General features: G+C 56.0%; 1 protein-coding gene across 1 annotated transcript; it reads left to right on the top strand.

The window, feature by feature from the left end:
* Nucleotides 1-16,761: 16,761 nt before the first annotated feature.
* Nucleotides 16,762-20,987, top strand: LOC115947334 (hydrocephalus-inducing protein-like). Its single transcript, XM_034069381.1, has 6 exons — nucleotides 16,762-16,817; nucleotides 18,155-18,318; nucleotides 18,577-18,727; nucleotides 18,974-19,204; nucleotides 19,821-20,045; nucleotides 20,511-20,987. The coding sequence occupies exons 1-6, from the start codon at nucleotides 16,791-16,793 to the stop codon at nucleotides 20,967-20,969; spliced, it is 1,257 nt and encodes a 418-aa protein (XP_033925272.1). The 5' UTR covers nucleotides 16,762-16,790; the 3' UTR covers nucleotides 20,970-20,987.
* The last annotated feature ends 1,556 nt before the right edge of the window (nucleotides 20,988-22,543 follow it).

Raw genomic sequence — 22,543 nt, 5'->3', positions numbered from 1 at the left:
CGGGGTGGTCCCCCCTCTCAGAGAACACCCTTCCCTTCCTGTCTGCACCTCCCAGAGCCAGGGGACAGAGGTGCAGGGAGACTCCACGCCTTTCTGCAGTGATATTTTCACCATTGTGCCCATGGTAAGTGATGGCTGAGAACCTTCCTTCCTGCTCCTCGTCCTTCTCCTCTCTGAATGAGGTCCCTTGGCAGATCCCACGTCAGCTGCTCCATGTGCCAAGAGAGGAGACTTCAGGTTTCTGGTGAGGCTGGGGGTGCTTGTTGCAGAAAGCATTTCTGAGCAGCAGCAAGAGCCGACCCCAGGCTGGGCTCTGCTGCAAGGGCTGTGACTCAAGGGCACTTCCTGAGTGTCCTCACAGTGTTCAGAGGTATCAGTTACTCTCTGTAAGGACACATTTCCATGTAGCGCATGGGGGTGAAGAAAGGCCACTGGTGCACTGTTAGTTCACATCCTGACCTGCAGAATGAAATGATCTCCTGTGGAAAGGAGTCCAAATTGAGCCCAAGTTTAATCGGGGGGACAGCAATCCATTCCTAAAACCTGGATGTATACCACATCTGAGTGTCCCTTCCAGTGTCGTCTGTGAGCCTGGACACGAGGCTGGCAGGTTTAAACAAGCTTTTTGAGTTCTACTGCAGATAGGTAGAGAAAACTGCTCACTTTCCTGGTGATGCAAGCAAAACCCCCATGTCCTTCAATCAGCCAGAGCCGTTGCTGTGGGTATTCACATGGTCTGAGCTGAAGAATGGCTGCTGTCTGAGCAGTGCAACATCCCTTCTCATCTTGGAGTGAAGCCTGGAATAATCCCAACCTCTTCTTTCTTTTCCAGTGGGTGAAACTAGTTTATGTTTTGATTTTGTTTTTGAGGAAGGGGCTGCTGTTCTCTTCTTGCTTGCTCCTGCAGCGCATGTAAGGCTGAGAGCCACCAGTGCCAGCACAAGTGCAGTCTCACAGCACTGTAGCTGGCAGCAGCACGATGTGAGCAAGAGACTGTGTCAGAGCAGCAGGGATATTGGGGAGAGTGGGAGCTGCTGAGCTGAGCCTTCAGAGCATCCTGTGGTGTGTGAGAGCTGGTTCTGGAGTGTGCCCCAGGGCTCCTGCTTCATTCCAGTTGCTGTGTCTCCACAATGAGCTTAAGCTGCTCTTGAGCTCCTGAGGTGCATTAAGGGGAGGTCTGGAATTGTGGCTGAGTCCTGTCCACATCAAGATGTGATGATGCAGAGACGTGAAGTGTAGCTTGGCCCCAAGCTGTGTGTGGAAGCCTTTCCTAAATGGCGGTGTTGCTGTTACACGGTTTGCTGTAGGGCTGAATCAAAGCAGGCTCCTACAGGAGTCTCTCCCCTGCTGTCTTGTGCAGCGTTATCAGTCTCTTGATTTCCATGAATTCCATTCTTTATGGAACAGTCCTTTTCCCATGGAGAGTCTTGCTGGTGTCTGCATTCCCCCTGACATGTGTGTGTCTTTACTCCAACTGACAGTACTTTCCCCTCTTTTACACATGTAGAATGTGCAGATCCCCTGCCACTGACTTCCAGACCGTGTTGTCTGTTGATGGCCCTGTAACTTTGAGCTTGGACCAACCCCCTTCTTGCACTGCTCTTGAATGTGCTGGGGAGGCCCCCCCAGAGGTAGGACCTTGCTGCCTCGGACGTCCTGGCCAGAAGCAGCTGCTCTCTTGTTGGCACCAATTGCCTGTGGTTTGTGGGAGCACCCTCTAGAAATCATCAACCCCTGGTGACAAGTGACTGGAGGAAGTGATTGCTTGCAGAGGTTAGGAAGCTGGTGGAGGGACAGTGGTGTTGGAAGTGCTTTGTGGGCAGGATGGCTTTGCAGGGCTTGTGCAGAAGCTTTGCTAAGTGGAGCATCAGCTGCCTGTATTTCAGGTGTTGCTGTCTGCAGAAGCTGCAGCAGGTCACTTCAGCATGTCTAGGGTTAAGTACTGGCTGCAGATCAGACCAGGACAGAGGAGGCAATGCTTTGGGACTTGCCATGTGAGGGGGAACATTTGGAGCAGCTTCCAGGCCCGTGGGGAAGGAGCTGTTGTGCAGGATATGGAAGTGCTGCTGTTGTTGATCCAGAGGCTGGGCCAGCAGGTAGCGGTGTTGTTTGTTCCTGCAAATGTCCACCTGAGCTGGGAGCCAAGCTGGTCCCCATCCAAACGAGAGGATCCTGCAGAGCCCTTCAGGTTTTGGCAGAGGCCCCATTTCCAGTGGGAGCTGAGAGTTGAGTCATTTGTGGATAGAGGCAGATGTTGGCTTTGGCACTGCCTTTCTCCTGAGTGCCCTGAACTAAGAGGATGTGCTCTGGATGTCATGATGGTGCTGCCTCTGCCAGCTCTGTCTTTGGGTATTGTTTGCTGTGAGCACTGGCTTGGTTTCCGTGGCTCACCTTCCACCTCTGCAAAGCAAAGCAAGTGGCTTGGGCAGCCCCAGCTGGTGGTGGGCAGCTTTTGAAGGCCAGCTTCTTCTTCGGCAGCCTGGGGGGGGTCTCACAGATTGTCACCATTTAGGGGCTGAGGAAGGAGCAATAGGATCTGTGTGTAGTTAGCGTTGGCTCTCGCCCAGGGATCACTTGTGTAGCTGTGAGTCGTGGTGTGCCATCCCCTCCTGGGTGCCATTGCTTTCTGGTGCAGCAAAGCCAGGGTCCGAGAGCTGAGGGGTTTGTGCTGTGTCACCAGGCAGCCACCGTCTGTGTTTAGGGCACCTGCCGTCACAGCCTGAGCCTGCCGTGAAGCCAGGAGTGTTGCAGTGTCCTGTTGAGAGCACTGCAGAGCTTTATTGCTGTCCTGGGTAGCATCCGTGGTAGTTCTCTATACTCTGCCTCAGCTGCCATCCTCTAGAGAACCTGCTCTCGTGGGCAGAGCGCTGGCTCCTGAGGTGTCCCGAGGCTCATCCGCATGTGTCACCAGTGTGCAAGGGTGGGGGATGAAGCACATCCTTTTATCCAGCAGTTCTTTTTGCTGGGGAGTAGCAGGCATGTGAAGAACCTCTTCAACAGCCTATTGTAATTTCCCGAGAGAAATAGTGTTCTGCTTTTGTGGTCTGCCCTAGAGCAGTAATGAAGGGAGAAGTGCCGAAGGGTTTCCCAGTATAGGTCTGTCTTTCAAGAATGTGGTTTGGCCATGGAATAGTAGGATAAAGTGTAACTGATGATGTCTCCTGGCCTTCCATCATCAGAGTTAAACGCTCTGGCTTACAGCTTCCCTGCCGATCCAGGGAATGTCTCTGTGGAGAGACTGCCAAAAGTTTCCATGCCAATACACTGAATCCTGCTGGATGGTGATTTCCTGTCAGGAGCTCAGGAGACCTGAGTCTGCTAAGTGCTGGGTCAGTTCTCTTGGGATGGAGGCTATGAATGCAAGGCTCCAGTGGGGGTGCTGTATCAGGATTGTTCCTGAGAGCTGTGCTGATCCCTAGAAAAGGAGAGGCTTTAGTGCTAGCCCATAAGCTTGTTCCTCAGGTGCCTTAGAGAAGTGTAATCTGGCTGTGCCTTGGGACCCAGCAGCACCTTGGATGTATGGAGATGTGTCCCTTGTGATGATCGTGGTGCCTCACTGGATGGCTTCCTGGTGCTTGGTGGCCAGCAAGGCATCATCCCTGGCAAGGGGGTGTGTGCTGCACCCTCCTCTGATTAGCTTGTAACGGAAGCAATGGCACGTGCCCAAAGCTCTAAGCTCCCTCCTGCACTAGTTAAAGAGTGTGTACAGAATGATGGCAGCAGTCAGTGTGGTCTCGGTATGGAGCAAATCATGCCCCCAGGGCCTTGGGCACTCGCAGTAACCCTGCCGGGCTCTCCTTTGCACTCCTCACTGTTTGAGATGCACCTTTGCAGTGTTCTCCAGGTTCTTGCTGAAGCTGTACTTTTTGGTGCAGTGGCAGCTCAGGGTTGTGATGTTGAGTTTGGGTTATCTGGGGCCGGGATCAACTGCAGAGTCAGACAGATGCCTTGAGGCCCTGAGCCAACTCCAGCTGCCCTGGCTAAGGAATGGGGATGCAGGAATGGGAGGAGGCTGGGGCAGCAAGGGCTTTGTGTCATGGGCAGTGTCTCCTGTCCCACATGGGGACTTTGTGCAGGTTTTGAGAAGAATCCAAGTGACTTTACTCTTTCAGACTTTTGCAGTTACTGGCAGTTGGTGTTTGAAAGGGTTCTTCTCTGCCTGTCCTTGCCCGTGTTCTCCTGACTCAGAGCAGGTTGTGCATCAGGGAACTACTTGCAGCTGCAGGCCAATAACTTCCCATGTTGTAGCTCTTTAATTTTTGTGGGGCTGTCCTCTAAGCTGTCAGTGCTGTGTCAGTGGCAGAACTGTAGCTAGTAAATATTGATGCTGCAGGAGTGCTGGAGGCTCCAGTCAGTTCAAGGCTCTTCTGGACAAATTCCTGAGAATAGCCAAGAGCAGAGCGGAATCAGAGCCTGGCTGTGCTGATAGAAAAATGACTCTGTTCTTTTTATCTGCTTCCGTCAACTCAATATTGAATTCCTGTAGAGCGTTATTACGGTTGCCAGAGGTGTAGCTACTTACGTCAAGTGTATTTGTAATGCTGGGGCTGAAGGGCTGTACGAGGTGCCTTTGCTTAAAGCAGTTGGAGGAAGTGAGAGCAGATAGAAACCAGGGATGCCTGCTGAAATGTGTGACAAGGCTTCCTGGGCCTGAGCACCAGTGCCAGGATCCTGTGGGAGAGCAGCAGAGAGAGAAGACCCTGAGGAAGCAGCAGACAGTTGCAGAAACTGGTAGCGTGGCCCAGACTTAAATCCCTGAGCCAGAGCTCAGTCTCTTCTGAGGGTAACAAAAGCCCCTTCCGGGTGCCAGTAAAGGCGAGGGACTTTGGAAGGTGTTTCTGCAGCTGCTTCCAAGCTCTCCTCTAAATTCTGTTGACAAGTGTTGCTTGCTCCTTGCTCTTTGCTGATGCTCTAAATAAAGGCTTACAGGGCTGTAGTGGCAACAAGAATGTGCTGTTTGAAGATAAATGGTTTGCTGTCACTTCTGTTTCAGGAGGGAGATATCTTGCCAAATTCTTCACTTGAAATCAAGGTGATCTTTAAGCCCAAAGAAGCCAGAGTCTACCAAGAGGCAGCCTACTGTGACATCTCAGGTACAGCTCCTTCCTCCTGCTCCTGTTCCCACAGAGGAGGTACAAACACTCTTCCAGCCCACTGGGATCTCGTGTAGCTCTGGAGGGCTCAAGAGGACAGTGCTGGCACATGCTGCTGTCCCTGCGGTTCCCAGTGGTCTCCTGTCCGAGGCCAGGGCTCAGGATGCCTGGCTCTGGCTTCCTGACCCCAGAAGAGACAAAGCAGTGAAGGAATAAGCTTTCCTGCCATGGGTTTGCCAGCATTTGCAACACACACAGCTTTAATGAAGGAGCACCAGGAGCCTGTAGACCATTTACCTCCAAGATGAGTCTTGGTTGCGTGGCTCTCTCCTCCTCCTGGTGCTGCTCGCCTTGTGTGCAGAGTAGAATGGGATGGCAGTGAGATCTCATCCAAAATTTGAGCCAGGATTCAGGCTTCAGTGGCTGAGAGCAGCTTTCAGACTGAAGATCTTGTGCTCTGTCATCTCTAGCAAATCTAAGGGAAAGAAGCCACCCTGGAGTTTGGCTGTAAGCCTTGAGGTGTCGGTTGCCTTTGCACCAAGGGATGTGTACGTTAGCAGTATATGTCTGACTTACATGATCTGCTCAGTGAGAGGGCTGGTTTTCCAGGGCTGGAGGGATGAGACAAGGGGTGATGGGTTTGAGCTTAAACAGGGGAGATTTAGTTTAGATATCCAGAAGGAATTGTTTGCTGTGAGAGTGGTGAGGCACTGGAACAGGCTGCCCAAGGAAGTTGCTCCGTCCCTGGCAATGTTCAAGTTCAGGCTGGATGGGACTTGGAGCAGCCTGGTCTAGTGGAAGGTGTCACTGTCCATGGCAAGGGGCTGGAAGTGGATGATCTTGAGGTCCTTTCCAACACAAACCATTCTGTGGTTCTCTGAGACACCATCCCAGGGGGTTGGTTAGAAATGAGAAACCAGCCCCAAGGCTGATCTCCTGAGGGACGAGATGGGTCCCGTATCTTCTCCTGGAGCATCTGGAGGTGGTTCCATGCAGGCCAGGGACTGGCAGCAGCACTGAGACAACCTGGAAAGTGCCGGGTAGCAGAAGGAATTGCGCTCACAGAGATTTCCCTCCACAGGCTGTGAGACCAGGCTGCCCCTGTGCATCAGTGGGGAAGGCGTCGGGCCCCAGGTGGAACTCAGCTGCGACCAGGTGAGCGTCAGGAAGGTGTTTGTTGGCTCAAGTCACAGCTACGGGGTGAGCAGGACGGGTGGCAGAGCATGGGGTGGATCCGGATGGCTCGTGGGCAGCAGTGAGCCTGGTGGAGGTGTGGGATGGGTCTGAATCAAGTTGGTGGTGCTGAGCAGGTCCTTGCCACTGCAGGTCAAGTGGAGTGCTCTGTGTCAGGGGAATAAGGCCAGAGTGGCTCTGTTTGTGTGAAGTTATCCCTGCTTTGCATGAAAAAACCCTGAGGCAGAACTTGTCCTGTTGTATTTGGCAGCAGCGCTCAGCATCTTCTGCCTTTTACAGATGTTAATTGCTAAAGTAGAAAAGAAGTGAGCCTTCAGTAAGTAAAGAGGATTCTTCATGCATTTCCATGTTGCTTTCTTGCTGCTGCTGCAGGTTCTCCTGCTCAACAGAGGAGTTCCTGAGGCTCCCTTCAGCATGGTGTATCCGGAGAGATCTCTGGACTCCTGCTACGAGGTGGCTCTGCGTGGGGAGGCCTCAGGCATCAGCTACCTCCTGGACACCACCGAGATCGACTGTGGGCTGCAGGTACTGCACGCTACTCTTGTCAGAGCTCCTTGTCTCCAGCCATGACCGGTGGGCTGCTGCCCCCCCGGGTCGAGGGCTCTGCCCCCTTCCCAGCTGCTCTGCTGGCTCTGTGGCTCGGAAGTCCAGCGTTTGGGTGATAGCTCCAAGCTGGTGTTTAATGGCCATCTCCAGCCCAGCCCAAAGCTGGGAATCCCTCCTCTTGGAGGGAACTAACGCTGCCTCCTGGGGCAGGCAGGATCCCAGTGGTGATCTCCAGAGGGATGTGTCCCTCAGATGTCCATCCGCTGATGGGCTCCTAAAGCCAGAGGTGCAAGGAGATGCTCTCTTTTAATGCTCCTGATTCATCGGCCAAGGAGGCAGCTGACTTGGGCTTCCAGTCGCTGTAGCTGGATAGAATGTCCCAGAATAACCCTCACTGTACTTCTTTCCAGTTACATCCCCACAGCTGTTTCCAGCTGTTGGCCATGTGTGTGTTGCCCTGTTTGTCTCCCTTTTGGCTTGTATTTTGCCCACAAATACTTGTGTGCAGGTGCCTTTTCTCCTGAAATGCCTCAGTGTCTCCTCCTGTGTTTCAGCTCGCTGTTGGGTGACACCTTCAAGTGCAGAGGGCTTGTGTCCCCTACTTGGTTTCTTCCTGATCTTTCCATGGTTGTAATTGCACCTCTGCCACAAATACCTGTCCCTGTGTAGGGCTCAGAGGTACCCTGCAGTCGTGGGTTGTCCGGGTTAACCCAGAGAGCCCAGTGCCCATCTCTCCTGTGCACTCCCTGCTTCTGGGCTGTGTTCCTTTGCTTTCGACCCAATGGAAGAGGAATGAAATTGTGAGCAGCAGACGTGTGCCTGTAACTTCCTGCTCTTCTGTCCTCTCCTCAGGTGTTTAACAAAGTCTCGGAAGCAGCAGTGACACTGCAGAACAGTGGGAAGCTGGGATTTGCCTTTGTGGTGCTGAGCCCCGGCACAGGCACTGTAGCCAGCCCTCTGCCTGGCGTGCCCCTGGTCGTGCCCAGCATGGTGAGTAGCACAAGGGCTTCACCCGGCCTGTGTCAGGCTGCCCAGGAGAGAGTTTTGGGGGAAAATAGGGGGAATGAGCACACAACCCCCGTCCAAAACCAGGCAGGAGAGACGGGGCTGTGAGCGATTGCTGCAGAGGCAGAGGAGGTGCATCGAGCACAATCCTAATGGAGCCCCTGACTGGCCTTGGCCGCCACTGCCTCTGCTGTCCTACAGCAACCAGCAGTGGGAGGCACGATTGGTTGCGGGAGCTCTTTGGAGCTGAGTGCTGAGCTCTCTGGTTGTGCCATCACTGGAGCATCACTCCATCCCAGTTGTCATCCTGCCTGGGTGTCTTAGAGCTGGAGCAGTGTTCCTGCCTTGGTGCCCTTTTGCAATGGGAAGAGGAAGCAAAGGGCCGAGTGGCTTCCACCTTCCTCAGTGCTTGTCCGCCTGAGGGATGACACGCTGATGTCCTCTCCTGCAAGCTGCTGCCAGGAGCTGCTGGCCCTGCTGGAAGCGCAGGCCCTTCGGTGCTCTTCCAGAGCAGCTGGTGAAAGAGCTTGTTGTGCCTGGCTCTGGCTAGCAGAGGGTAAACCCTGTCAGCAGAAGAGCTGTGCTCATGCTGAGCAGAGGGCAGCCTTGCGAGGCCTCTGAAGGACATACTGCATCTTGGTGTAGGAGACTCGGGCGTTTGGGTACAAGAAAGCTGGAGGTGGTGATGTCTGATGTTTCCTTATGTATGAGAAGCTGTCTTGTGTCCTCAGCGTGTCTGTCGTGTGAGCCATCCCTCCACTGAGTCCTCTTTGGTACACTACCTCCCTCCGTCTTCTGTGCCCCGCAGGGTTACGTTGAACCTGGCAAGCAGCAAGTGCTGAAAGTCTATTACCTGCCAGGAGTGCCTGGAGTCTTCTGCAGGGCTTTCCAGATCCAAGTGGGTCACCTGGAGCCAGCAAAAATCTACCTGAAAGGAGAAGGGACCTTTCCCAGGATCCACTTGGACCTGCCCAGGAACATCAAAGGTGAGCACTGCCTGTCTGCTCGCCAGGAAGGTCACCTGGCTTTCCCCCATGCCATATGCCCATAGGGCAGCTCATGGGCACCTGCGCCAGGCCTGGAGGTTTCAGGGCTGTCAGGCAAACTCAGCCCTCTGGTTGCTTCCTTGGTCTCTGGCAGACGAGCCCGTGTGGCTTTGTCGCAGGAACCATCCTGCACAGCTTGCCAGCGTATGCCAGAGGTCTGGGAAGACGAAGGCTGGGCAGAAAAGCACAGGGAAGCTGCAAGAGAGGCTGGCAGGGATTTTGACAGGGTTGGGTTTGCATCACGTTGTGGGGCTGAGATGCTCCTGTGTGGTGAGAAAGACGGCTGGGGGTGAGAAGCAGCAGGATCGCCTTTCTCTCCATTGCTGGAGCAGTTTGTGTCTGCGTGCTGGGGGAATGGGGCTTCCCGTCTTCCATGGGATTTGTGCTGCCCCACTGCTATTGGTGGTGTTCTGTGCTTTCAGGCAACGCCAAATATGAGAAGATCCTCCAAAAGGCCCAAGAAAAGCTGGACAAAGGCAGCCAGAGAGACGAGGCCATTGCTCTGGGGGAGGCTGTGGCAGCCGAGCCCCGCATGGACGACTTGGGCACCATAGTGAGTAGAGCTGCTGCCCTGTCCCACACGTGCCACCCTCCTGCGTGTCACTGGAGCCCCTGCACCCCACGGCCCTGTGCCCAGGGCTCTGCTGGCACTGGGTGCCTCCCTGCACAGCCCTGGCCACGGACTGTGTCAGCTCAGCGTGCCCCATGGGCTGCCCACCTCTGGGAGTTGTCCCTCCTGGAGATGCACCAGCTCCTGACTACCCCAGGGAGATGCTAAGGGCTGTGCTCAAGCAGTTGGGTTTATGGTGCTCTGAAGGACATTCAGGTTGGTGCTGGGGGTTTTGTTGCTCACCGGCCAAGCCCTGCCAGCTTTACAGAGTGTAAAGCAGCAGCCTGAATGCACCCTGAGGCTGTGCTGTGTTCTGGATCTCCGAGAGGCTCCAGCTCTCTCATGGTTCCCTTTCCAGGAGAGCTTTTGTCCAAGCTGCTTTGGCACTAACTGGGGGCAGGGACATACTTGGAGCTTTGGAAGGTTTCTGGCTTGTCTGTCCATGTGTCCAGATCAGCTTTGATAACTGGGCAGGGAGAGACACTGGAGTTCATTTCTTTGGAGCTATGATCCTGCCTGAGAGAGCAGGAAGTGTCCCAGACACTGAGCAGTGAGACAGAATGACTCCATCGCCTCTCTCAACAAGAGCAGGGTGGGATCCTCCACCTGAGAGAAGCTTGTGCCTTGGGAAGGACCTTTGCTAAGCAGCCCCTGTCTTTACTTTCCTCAGTGGGATGCTCAGCTGCAGATGGAGGAGATGCTGATGGAGGAACATGCTGTGGAGCAGCAGAAAGCTCTCAGCTCCCGTCCCCCGGAGGACACTGCCTTTCACCAGCGTGTACATCGGAGGCTTCTCAAGTTAGTAGGGAGTCCTGTAGCCTGTGTGCAGGGGCCCCGAGGGTAGCAGCCAGCAGTGCAGGCCTGCTCCTGAGAGCTCCTTGTGTCTCAGAGCTGGGAACAGCTGCGGACTTCAGAAGGGGCCTGATGCTGAGAGCTATGATGTGCTCCCTGTGGGCAGCTCGGTGTCCTCGCTTGCACAGTGCTCCCCTGAGCTCTGGAGGTGCTCCCCTCCCCACAGCTGCTGGGTTCTGTTCTCAGAGCTGAGGGGTGCAGACAAGCAAGCCCTTGCAGACAGCACAGGCACCACCCCTGCTGACCAGCTCTGAAAGGGGCATCTCAAAGCTGGCGTCTTTGTGCCAAGAAACAGACCCCACTATGCAGGAAGAGCAGGGAATGGTCCAGATCCCTTATGCACTTTTCCAAATGGGATTGCCTGCCAAAAGACCTCTGCAAGGAAATGCTATGACAAGGTCCTGAAGCAGTTTCAGGCTTGGGCTGGACACCAGCTTAGCAGTTTGATTGAGATCAGTGGAGATGCAGTGGACTTCTCTGCAATGGCTTTTTGCAGCATAGGAACTGTGTCCAGTACCCACTTTAAAGTCACTCGAAGATCCCATTGGTGGCTGATAAATCCTAGGCCCTGCACTCCCCATGACTTAGCCAAGTGTTATTACTGGGTACTCAGGCCTTGGGTTTCCTGGGCTTGGCTTGAGCTTTCAGAGCAGTGAATACAGAATTATCCACTCCATTTGCTTCTCCAGCCCACGCCATGCTGGGGTTTACAGAGTGTCCTTACTCCTCCTTTCAGAGCTGAGCTGCCCGAATACATCCTGGACCTTGGCTATGTTGTTCCTGGTGACATCCACACACACATGGTGAAGATCACCAACACCGGGCACTTCCCCGCATCTTTCCGTGTCGATGGATATGTCCTGTATAACACAGGTAACCCATGGTGGAGAGGCTTCACAGGGCCTTGAAGGAGCTATCTCTGACACATCAGCTGAAGCCATTGGTCACGGGGAGATTTGAGTACTTCCTTGGACAGCTTTTTCCTCCTTAGTACCCCCGTGCTGGGTGCCCTGTTCAAGAGCCTGAATTCTGGCGAGCAGTGCCCAGAGACCTGCTCTGCCTGTGGCTGCCCTAAAATCTGATTGCAGGGGCCAGAAGGGCTGATCACCTTGATTGCCTCTCAGCATCTTCTGCTCTTGGCTCCCGTGAGCATCATCCCAGTTTCTTTGTGCACTCTGAGGGTTTATGTTGCAAACAGATGGACCCTCTGTGGTTCAGAAGTGCTTTGTTTAGAGTTCATAGTGCCAGAGCACTTCTGCTCAGCCTTTATTGACCGGCCTGTGGGATCCTCTGCTCTATGGAAACAGGCTTCCCAAAGAGGCCTTGAGGTAAGGCTGCAGCTCCACCACATGGTGACTGCTGTCTCTGCGGGGTGGCCAGTCGTCTCTTCTAAGCCGTTGTCAGGGAACACCCCAGCATTTGGCATCTTAGGTGGCAATTCTCCTTTGGAGAGGTATATGCATCCTTCCCTGAGGTGCCTGATGAAGGAATTGCTGGAGTTCCTCAAGCAATGTGATTTCCTTTTACTATGTAACCCCTGGATTCTGGTTGTGAAAGTCCTTTTGCTTTGGGCAGTGCCAGAGGGAGAAGAGCAGCTTCTCTGGAGATGCAAAGGGGTCTTTCAGAGAGCTGCCAGCCAGGACACCCCTGTGGCCTTAGCGTGCTTCTGAGTCATTTCCTGTTGCTTGCATATCTCAGCTGCTTTATTTTGCTGTGTTCAGGCTTCAGCGTGTGCCTGGAGCGTGTGAAGCACCTGCCCTCCTGTGAGAGCAAGACATTTGAAGTGTGCTTCGACCCACAAAGTGCCAACGTGCCCCTGGGAAAAGTGGATGTGCTCCTGCCCATCAAGGTACTCCAGCTTCTGGGGCAGGTAGCAGGTTGGGCACAGCAGCGAGTATCGGGTGGGCTCTCAACCGGATGCTCTGTCCTTCTCTAGGTCAGAGGAGGCCCCACATTCCAGGTCCGCCTCCGTGCCATGGTGGCTGAGCCGTCCCTCTGCGTGTCCAGGGACAGGCTGGAGTTCTCTGCTGTCCAGTGTGGGCAGTGCCAGGAAGAAACCATCCAGCTCCACAACACGTTCCAGGTCCCCTGTAAATGGTCCATCAGCATGACTGATCCTGTTCAGGAGGTAAAGCACAGACAACGTGTAACACACAACCTCTCAGTTGGGTTCTCTTTGCCACTCTTGCCTTTTGTGCCCCTCTGGCTGCCTGAGCACTTGGGCTGCAGCTCACTTGAGGAAGCTTTTGAGGGTACAGAGCAAGGCTGGTTCACCTGGGCCTGTTCACTAGCTGATGCTTCACTTCTCTGCCGTCTTCACCCATTCCTCCTTCTCTGAGGACACTGCCTCCCCATCTGCCTGCCCTGCCAGCATGTTTGCCCTCCAGTTCTAGGCAGTGGTGGCCACGTCTGGGTGGGATGAAGGTGCTTCCTGCACCGTGCCAGCATCTCAGAGCACTGCAGGAACCGAGGGTCTGTCCTCACAGACCAAGGAGACCTCACACCACTGGTTTGTGTGCGCAGGTGGACAAACATCTGCCAGTGAGCGAGCATCAGAAGCTGCTGGAGGAGATGAAGTCTGTGCCCTGTGGCTTTGAGGTGCTGCCCTCAGCTGGAAGCCTCGCTCCAGGACAGCAGTGCCACGTCCAAGTCCGTTTTTCACCCACGGAAGAGGTGAGATTGGTGGGTGTCACGCCAGGAGGTCTGGCAGGGCAGTGTGGTAAGGGGAGGCCAGCCCAGGGAGCGGGGGATGAGCTCTGCCTCCACGTGGAGCTTCCTGCGCCTCAGTTTCCCCTGCACGTTCCCACGCAGTTCAGGAGTCAGCTTAAATGATGGAGCATTCCCAAAGGCAGTTTGCATGTGGCCACCGTGACTTGGAAACTGGTAGTGTGTGACAGGATGGACACAAGTGCTTCCATGCCTGGGGACAGTCCCAGGGATCTCAATTGCTCGTGGAGATTTCAGCGTCTCGTGTCTGGCTTTGACCAGAGGCAAGCACTGAGCAGAGAAGATGATCCTTATTTGTGTCCAGTGAGAGCTCAGGTGCCTCTTGCACACAGCTGATGTTTGCCTGGTGCTGCAGTGCCAGGACTGTGTCTGAGGAAGCAGACCTTTCTCATGAGCGTTGCGCTCCCCCATGCCCAGGTGAAAACCTCTGAGAGCCCATTTTAGATCCACCTGGGAGCCAACTGTCCAGTTATGCTCCAGAGCAGGACTCGCTGCAGTTCCTGAGAGCCATGCAGATGCTGTAGCCCCTGCTCTAAGTAAATACCTGTTTTGGGTTCAGCTTGGAGGTGCTGACAAGACCCCTGACCCTGGGCGATTGTTGACTTGGAGGTGCTGTCAGCTGGGGCTTCACAGAGGAGCTTTCTGTGCTGCTTCTTTGCAGAAGTGCTACCGGGGCGAGCTGCAGATCCAGATTTGCCAGAGCAGCCAACGCCTGCAGGTGCCGGTCTTGGGACGTGGTCTGGAGCCACGGCTGGAGTCCATCCCCGCAGAGCTGGAGCTGGGACCGCTGCTGCCCCAGAGCCATGGGGAAGAGGGGACAGTGGTGGTGAAGAAGCCCTGTGAGGTTTACTCAGTGCAGTTTGAGCAGCAGCACCTTGCTGAGGAGCAGGTGAGGGGGAAGGTCTGTGCACACTCTGTAGATTCCCAGCGCTCCAGCATGGCCAGGCTTGTGCAGGGAGACGGGGGCAGTGCACAGGGCAAAGCCTGGTGGCCTTCCAGGGTTAGCCAGCTCTGCTGGCAGGCTGCAGAGGGACTTGGATAATCCCTGCCCCTGGGGGGAAGGAATGTGGGAGGGGATGGCTCGGCTGGGGAGCCTGCTCACATGGTGAAGGTCAAGAAACTCATCCTGCCTATGGTTTCTCTTCCCTCTGTGCACAGCCCCTACAGACACCGAAAAATGACAACAGCCCCAACAGCTTGTTGCTGCCTCCATGTTCCCTGGGAGAGAAGCTGAATGCTGAGGCCCAAGGAAGGGGCATAAAAATGAAGGTGAGATGAAATCTAAAGGCTAAAACTCCAGGTGGCAACCGGCATGGTTTTCTCATTTCCTCCTCTCTTCCCCAGCCTCCCATGGTTTGGGTTTCTGCCACGAGAGTGGCAGAAAGCCTTTTCTCCTTCTTTCCTTTGGCTTGATATCAATCCCTACCGCCTCAGGTTGACGTTGTGGATCCACCAGGAAAGGTGGTGAAGCTGGGAAACGTCTGCATTGGACAGACGGTGAAGAAGATGGTCACCGTAGCCAACAAGAGTGCAGCCCCTCTCACCTTTAAGCTGAGGGTCACGTCCACCGTGCCAGAGTTGCAGGAAGCTGGGGTAAGGCCCGTTCCTTCTCTGCAGAGCACTTTGGTGTGCCTGCAGGGAGCGCTGAGCTGCTGTGGGTGGGAGCTAGTAGGTAATGACTCAGGTGTGGGCTGCCCTGGCTGCCTGTGTCTGCCCTGTCCTCCCTGCTGGCACTGCTCTGGCAGCAGATGCCTGCAGTGCGAATGCTTCAGCTGAGCTGGGTGCCAGGACTCCCTGAGAGCCAGAAGTGAGAAGGCAGCACAATTCCTCTAGCCTGTTTTAGACACATCCATCAGGATGCAGCCATGTGTTTTAGATCTGGAAAGGTGAGGGAGGTGAATCTTGAAAGAGGGAGAGTTGCAGCTCTGTTGGAACGTATGTGAAAGCTTTAGAAGACAGAGTTGACCTCGCCGTGACCAGGTGGACACATGGTAGAAAACACCTTTGGTATTCCCTAGGAATGCCTAGGAGGGAATGAGTGGGACTGGGGCAGTGCTGGTGGGGACAGAAGAGGAATTGGAAACCTCTTCCCTGAGTGTGGTGAGGGAGGCTCCACAGCTCGCTTGCCAGATGAAATAGTCTCCACTCGTTTCTTCGGGTAGGTTCTGTGCTTGAAGCCCAGCAAGGATCTAAAGCTGAAGGGCAGAGGAGACACCTGCAAAGTGGAGGTGACCTTCTCCCCGAAGCGCCGCATGCAGCCGTTCAGCGGGGAAGTGCTGCTGGAGTGCCGCGGGCTGGTGCGCTCCCTCTGTGTGGTGCGGGGCTCCTGCCAGGGCAGCCTCGTGAGCCTGAACCAGGACCAGCTCAGCTTTGGAGCCGTGGTGCAGCAGAGCTACACGTGCCGGCGCGTCGTCATGCGGAACGCGGGCGACACGAGAGTCAGGTAAAGCAGTAGGTCCTGCCCAGCCTGAAGCCTTATTGCCAGGTGGCTCAGGGTCAGGCCTGAGATGTGGTGGGAAAGCCCACGAGAGACTTGGAGCCTCACACTGAGGCTTACACTGCCTTCACAGCTCCCCGTGGCTAATCCTTCTTTCCTGTCCTTGTGCTTTCCTCGGCAAGGTTTATGTGGGACACGGAGAGCTTCAAGCCAGACTTTTCCATCAGCCCCACAAAGGGTTACATCAGCCCAGGGATGGATGTCCCCTTGGTTGTGACCTTCCGCCCCTCGAAGCTGAGCCAGGCTGTCCAGTACGAGGGGCTGCGGTGCTTCATCCAGGGCAGTGAGGCGCTGCAGCTTACGCTGGCAGGATCCTGCGTGGAGGCCCCTGGCCCCAAAGAGGTAACGCAGCAGGGACAGGATGGGCCCCTGGACCCCAGCATCTGCACCACATTTCTCCCAGGGCAGGAACTGAAGGACACTTGTGAGCACAGACTCGCTGGTGCTGGGGTATCCCAGAGAGAAACTGCTGGGCAGGATTGCCAGAATTCCTGAGCCCTGTCATTGCCTTTCTCCCCTGTTCAAGGTGCTGCTCCTCCAGTGAGCAGCTCAGCTGTCCTGGCTCTGCACTTCAGCACCCATGCCATGTATCCCAGCACTGCACCTGCAGCCACACTTCTCCCCCCTGCTGGGACAGGGGAGGGCATTCAGCAGTAGGAAGGGGCAAGACATCTGCATCCAGTCCCTGGGATGGGGCAGTCTGGGAGCTGTTGGCTCTTGCTCCCAGAGAGAGCGTGGAGCTCCTCTTCCTCCTGCCCACGAAGGAAGGGGCTGTGTGGCTGCAGATCTTGTCCTTGCACAGGAGTTTCCTTTCAGGACTCCCCGTTTCACCCAGCATGCGAAAGGCTTGTTCTGCTCCCTTCTTCAAGAGCAACCAGCTTGATTTACTCCAAAAGCAATGGCCAAAGCGTAATTTTTGCATGTGACAAGGAAAAGCTGCTCCCTGTGCTCCAGGTCCTGGTGCAGAGCCAGCATGAGAAGAGTGGGAAGGGTTGTGGGTACGACCCAGCAGCCTCTGTGCTCCTCTGTTACAGACGCTGACTTTCAGCTGCCATGTGCGTGAGAGGCAGAGCCAGACCATCCTCCTGTCCAACCCGAGCAGCGAGGCCTGGACCCTGCAGCCCATCATTGAGGGGAAATACTGGAAAGGGCCTGAATTTATCCATCTGGAGGCCAGGCAAAAATAAAAGGTCTACCAGGTCACCTACAGACCCCTAACCATGAGCTCTGAGAACAAGAAGCACCAGGTACGTGAGCTGTGCCAGCGTGTGCTGACCCTCATGGCATGACCCTTGTAGCTCACCCTGCTTTGGGCAGGAGGTTGGCCGAGATGACCTTCAGAGGTCCTGTCCAAGCTGAAGGTGTCCTGTGCCCTCTGTTGGAAGCTGGGTTTTGTGGTGGCTGAGGGCCAGGCACGGGCAAAGGGCAGATGGGAACTCGGGCCTGACCACCAAACGTGTTGGAGCAGCTGACCTAAAGAGCCAGGCTTTCTGAAGGCCAAGAAATGAAGTTTGTTCTGCGCAGCTCCTGGTGGCTGCTTGTGGCAGCCCAGGGGGCTCAGAGACCCCCACGCTCAGCGCACGGCTGCACAGGCTCTCCGACCCCTGGGCACAACCACTTGTGCCTGTCCTTGTGCAGCTTGCAGGGAGCAAGAAGGGCAAAGCTGCCCTGCAGTTTCTCAGTGCCCTCCTGGCCGTGAACAGGCAAGTGGGAAACGAGAGAGATCTCTTGACAGTCATGCAGGAGCTGTGGGAGGAGCCCTTCCTGCAGGTCTCAGGCTGGGCACATGGGGGTAACTGGCCCCTCTGTAATGTTTTCTGTGCCATAAGGGGTCAGTTCAGAAGGGCTCTGGGGTGCTGGAGCTGCCGGGTCCTTGTCCCGCTCCAGCTGACCTTACAGTAGGCCAGAAATGAGGTCAGAGATTTCTGGTCTCCGTCTCCAGGGTGCTCAGCAGATCTGTGCCCTTAGGGTTGCACGTGCTCAGCATGTCTTTAACGTAGAGCCTGCGTGAGGAGTCTTGCAGCTTTCAGCTGCAGTGGAGGCAGAGGAGATGGCAGAGGCAGGTGTCTGGGATCCACGGGCACCCAGAATGATCATGGATATGAGCTTTCCATGGCCCACGGCTGGTGGGAACCTGTTGTGCCAGTTTAGAGGCTGCTGTCTGGGCAGTGCTGTTGGGGCTAAGGCCAGCAGGACTGAGGCAATGGAGCTCATGAGGGATGGGCACCCCATGCCCAGGGCTGTCCCTGCATGAGCACAGGCTGGCAGGGATGTGCCCAGGTGAGTGTGGCCAGTAAGGGAGTGTTGGGATGTGCAGAGCAGCTCTGCTGCAGGGCCCGTGTCTCCTTGCTTTGCCCAGAGATGCTGCCTCTGTGTCCTGTAGCTGTGCCATGTCCTGTGGGCCACGCACCCACTCAGAACCTGCTCTGAGCAGGTGCGATGCTGGTGCCTCCTCCTGCACGGGACAGGGCTGCAGGCAGAGCTCTGCCAGCTGGGCGTGCTGGAAGTTGCTGCAGTGAGAGCCTGAGGCATGGGGCTGGCCAGGGGTGCTCCAGAGCCGACTTGTCCTATTCGTTGTCTGTAGGGCTCCATCTTCTTCCCCCTGCCGGACGGGACAGGCTTACGCTACCACCTGGAAGGAACTGCTGAAGCCCCCAGGTGTTCAGGGGCCATTTCCCGGCAGGTTCCATGCAGGAAGTGCCACACGGAGCTCATCCCTGTGTCCAACTGGCTGCACAGACCACAGAGGTGAGTCCAGCCCAGGAAGTCTGGAAGTGCCTGGAAGCTCCTTCCCTGAAAGCTTGTCCCTCTCCTTGGCCGTGTCTGGCCATACCCACGTTCTGCCTGTGCAGAGGCACCCTGGAGGGCTTTCCTCCAAGGGGGATGAGAGCTGGCACCCTGTGCCTGAGGCACTGAGGGTGAGAGGGGCTGTATTGTACCCCCACACGATGGGTATCCTATGGGAGTCCTTCGTGTTGACCTTCACTGTGTCCTTCTCACCCACAGGTTCCTGGTGGTTATTGACATGCTCAAACCAGAGAACCTGGAAAGCAGTTCTGTGCTGCAGGGGTGTTCCTATATGGACGTGCCAAGCTCTGCGAAGAAGGACTACCAGCTCACCTTCCTCTCCTGCAAAGAAGGAGTCTTCAGGGCAAAGGTAAGTGAGGACACTGGTCTGCAGGGCCCTTCAAGGAGCTGTTGGCTCACCGAGAAGCTACATGCCTCTTCATACCTCCACGTGCACAGGTCCTATGAAATACTGCACGTGCTTTCTGTGGTCTTGTGCTCTTCCTCGGTGGGTGCTCACAGCCATTCCTGGAAGCAGGGCGCTGAGCTCAGTGGGCTCTTTTGGGTCTGTTTTCATGTGTGGAATGAGCAGCCCTTCCCTTTCTGTCTGATTTAGGTGACCTTCCTCAATGAGACAACCGGAGAGTACTTGTTCCACATGGTGACTTTCAAGGCGGTGGCTTCAGGACCCATGGGCACTGTTCAAATGAGCACCGCTGTTCGGCAGAGAGTGTCCTCCAGCGTCAAGGTGGACAACCCTCTGCCTGTCCCGGTGACGTTTGACATCAACTGCAAAGTGCCCGACGTCAGCGTTCCCCAGCACTTTACTGTCCCTGCACAGTCGAAGGTAGGGGCAAAGCTCCTCCGGCTCCCTCTGCTCTCCCTGCTCCTGGCTGCAGGGGATGCTCTTGAAGGGTGATGCCTGAAAGGAGCCATGTGGGGCTTCCTTCCGTGGTGGCAGCTCCCTGCCGATGATCTAGGGAGGGAGCAGTGTGCGAGAATATCCCCAGTGGGCATCATCCTGTGCTGGTGGAGCCTGCCCTGCTGCCCCCTGGAACACGCTGCAAGTGGGCCTCACGTGGCAGGTCCTTGTGCCACGTGCCCCTCATTTAGTGTGGTGCTTCCAGCTGTGAGTGGCTGCAGGACAAGCCTCAGCCCATGGCCAGGTTGTCTGCAGCCTGGATTGACAGGAAGTGGTGTGTGCCCTGGGGGATCACAGGGGCTTTTTATGGTGGGAAGCTTCTGGCATCGTGCTGGATGGCTCTGAGCTGTTGGGATCTGTCCCTAAGTGAACCATCCCCCAGAAGGAGCAAGGCTGTGCCCGAGAGAGGGGAGTCAGAGCGGGGAAGGCAGCCCAGCCTTCTGGCACTGCCTGAGCACAGCAGGGACCAGCTGCCCCTTGTCAGGCACACGTGTTCCCTGCCTCTGCCTGACAAAGTGGCTTTTTCCTTCCTTCCTCCCAGGCGGATCTTGTCTTGGAGTATCAGCCCCTGCAAACGGGTGAGAGCAGCGGGCAGCTGGTTCTCCAGAGCAGCGACTTGGGCTCTCTGTTTTACACGCTGCAGCTGAAAGCCAGCTGGAGCAGGCCAGAGAAGCCCGTGTATTTCCGCACCAGGCTGGGCTCCCATCAGACCATCACCACCAAAATACGGCATTTTGCCCAGCAGAAGACCGAGTACCTCGTACAGGTGAGCGCGGCTGCCGGGGCTCTGGCTGGGAGGCAGCTCCTCTGGCCAGCACCAGCCCTCTCCACCAAGGGCTCCAAGTGCCTCTGGCTTGGCGTGGCAGAGCCAGGGTGGCCATGTGAGCCCAGGGGTCTTCCCACTGGTGTGGGCTTGTCACCAGCTGCACTGTCCTCCCTTGCGGGCCCGTGTCTGCTGCCCTGGTTGGAGCTGCTTCTGCAGGCGCCACGGTGCCTGGGCTTGCTTCCCCCTTGCAGCCCAGGTCTGGCAGTCGGGCGTCTTGGGGCTTGGGTGCAGGGTTGTCCCTGCTGGGCACGTTTGCACAGTTCTCGTGCCCATTCCCCGCAGGCACTCACCAGGAGTGTGGTGTGGGTGGGCCAGGCCAGGGCCAGGGGACCATCGTGTTCTTCCCGAGGTGCTGGCTCTGCTGTTGTGACCCACCCCCTATGGTCTCTTGTCTCCCCTGCACAGACCGACTGTGCCGACTTCCAGACGGCAAAATCCATCAGTGCGGCACCCGCCAGTGCTGGGGGCTCGGACCTGAGCGTGGAAGTGACCTTTGAGCCCTGCCACCTGGGCGAAGCCAAGGCCACGCTGCAGCTCAGCTCTGCTTTGGGTGGGCAGTACTGCATCCCACTCATCGGCCTTGCGCTGCCCCCTGAAGCCCAGGGCCCCTTCCTCATCCCAGCCGGCGGCACCACCTCCATCTCCTTCAGGAACGTCTTCCGGAAGGCCACGGCGTTCCAATACGCAGTGAAGCACCCGGGCTTCACCGTCAGGGCCCCCGAGGTGCTGCGCGCCAAGAGCAGCACCACCATCACCGTCTCCTTCGCGGGCGGCCCGGCTCCTGTCACCAGCAGGCTGGTGGTCTCCTGCCCTGGGGGCTCCTGGATCTACCACCTCCGGGGCCTGCCCTCCCCCCGCAAGTGAGCAGCTGCCCCCGGCCCTTCCTGCCACGTTCCTGCTCTCTGGAGCAAATAAATGTCATTTAACATCCTCCCACACGACGTCCTTGTCTCTGAATGGGAGAGACGTGAATTTGCTGGATGGACACCCGGTGGACAAGGAATTGGCTGGATGACTGCACGCAGAGAGCTGCGGTCAGTGGCTCTATGTCCAACTGGAGACCAGTGAGGAATGGTGTCTCTCAGGGGTCGGTGTTGGGCAGACCCTGTTCAACATCTTTGTCGGTGACACAGACAGTGGGATCGAGCACCCTCAGCAAGTTTGCTGACGACACCGAGCTGTGTGGTGCAGTCAGCGTGCTGGAGGGAAGGGATGGCATCCAGAGGGACCTGGACATGCTGGAGAGGTGACCAACCTCCTGAAGTTCAGCAAAGCCGAGTGCAGCTCCTGCCCCTGGGTCAGGGCAATCCCAAGCACAGCTACAGGCTGCAGGGAGAAGTGATTCAGAGCAGCCCGAGGAGAAGGGCCTGGGGGTCAGAACATGAGCTGGCTTCAGCATGGGCTTGAGCCCAGAAACCCCCTGTGTCCTGGGCTGTATCACCACCAGCATGACCAGGTCAAGGGAGGTGATCCTGCTCCTCCACTCTGCTCTCATGAGACCCACACTTGGAGCACTGGGTAGAGTTCTGGTGTCCTCACCAGAAGGACGTAGAGCTGTTGGAGCAAATCCAGAGGAGGGTCACGAGGATGCTAAGGGGGATGGAGCAGCTGCTGTACAAAGACAGGCGGAGAAAGTTGGGGCTGTTCAGCCTGGAAAAGGCTGCATGGAGACCTCATAGCAGCCTTCCAGCATCTGAAGGGTGCCTACAAGGATGCTGGGGAAGGGCTGGTAGCAATAGGACAAGGGGTGATGGGCTTAAAGTGAAACAGAGGAAGTTCAGGTTAGCTAGAAGGAAGAAGTTGTTCCCTGTGTTGGTGGTGAGGCACTGGCACAGGTTGCCCAAAGCAGTGGTGAATGCTCCATCCCTGGCAGTGTTCAAGGCCAGGTTGGACGTGGCTTGAGCACCATGATCTTGTGTGAGGTGTCCCTGCCTGTGGCAGGGTGTTGGAACTAGATGATCTTTAGGTCCTTTCCAATCCAAACAGTTCTATGATTCTGTTATTCTCTAAGATTCTTTGGGAAAGCATGGTTAAGACTTCAGGTGGTTCCCCTTAAAGGTAAAAAGTGGAGAATGAAGACCTTAGGCCCACTGTAGGAGAGGATCTGGTTCGAGACCATCTTAAGAAACTGACTGTGCACAAGTCCATGGGACCTGATGAAATCCATCTGCGGGTCCTGAAGGAGCTGGCAAATGAAGCTGCTAAGCCACTGTCCATCATATTTGAACAATCATGGCAGTCAGGTGAAGCTCCCGACAGCTGGAAAAAGGGAAATACAAGCCCCATTTTCAAGAAGGGGAAAATGGATGACCCAGGGAATTACAGAGCAGTCAGTGTCACCTCTGTGCCTGGCAACATCTGGGAGCAGATTCTCTTGGAAGGCATGCTAGGGCACATGAAAAACAACCAGGTGCTTGGTGACAGCCAGCAGGGCTTCA

The sequence above is a fragment of the Melopsittacus undulatus genome, chromosome 14 (assembly GCF_012275295.1).
Source record: "Melopsittacus undulatus isolate bMelUnd1 chromosome 14, bMelUnd1.mat.Z, whole genome shotgun sequence".
Taxonomy (NCBI): Eukaryota; Metazoa; Chordata; class Aves; order Psittaciformes; family Psittaculidae; genus Melopsittacus; species Melopsittacus undulatus.
Note: the sequence above shows the minus strand (reverse complement) of the source record. Positions and strands in the feature narration are given on the sequence as shown.

Coding starts and splice junctions, on each gene's coding strand:
- LOC115947334 (XM_034069381.1), top strand. CDS start 16,791: ATGAGCTCTGAGAACAAGAAGCACCAG. Junction 18,728..18,973: donor AAGGAGTCTTCAGGGCAAAG/GTAAGTGAGGAC, acceptor TGTCTGATTTAG/GTGACCTTCCTCAATGAGAC. Junction 19,205..19,820: donor CTGTCCCTGCACAGTCGAAG/GTAGGGGCAAAG, acceptor CCTTCCTCCCAG/GCGGATCTTGTCTTGGAGTA.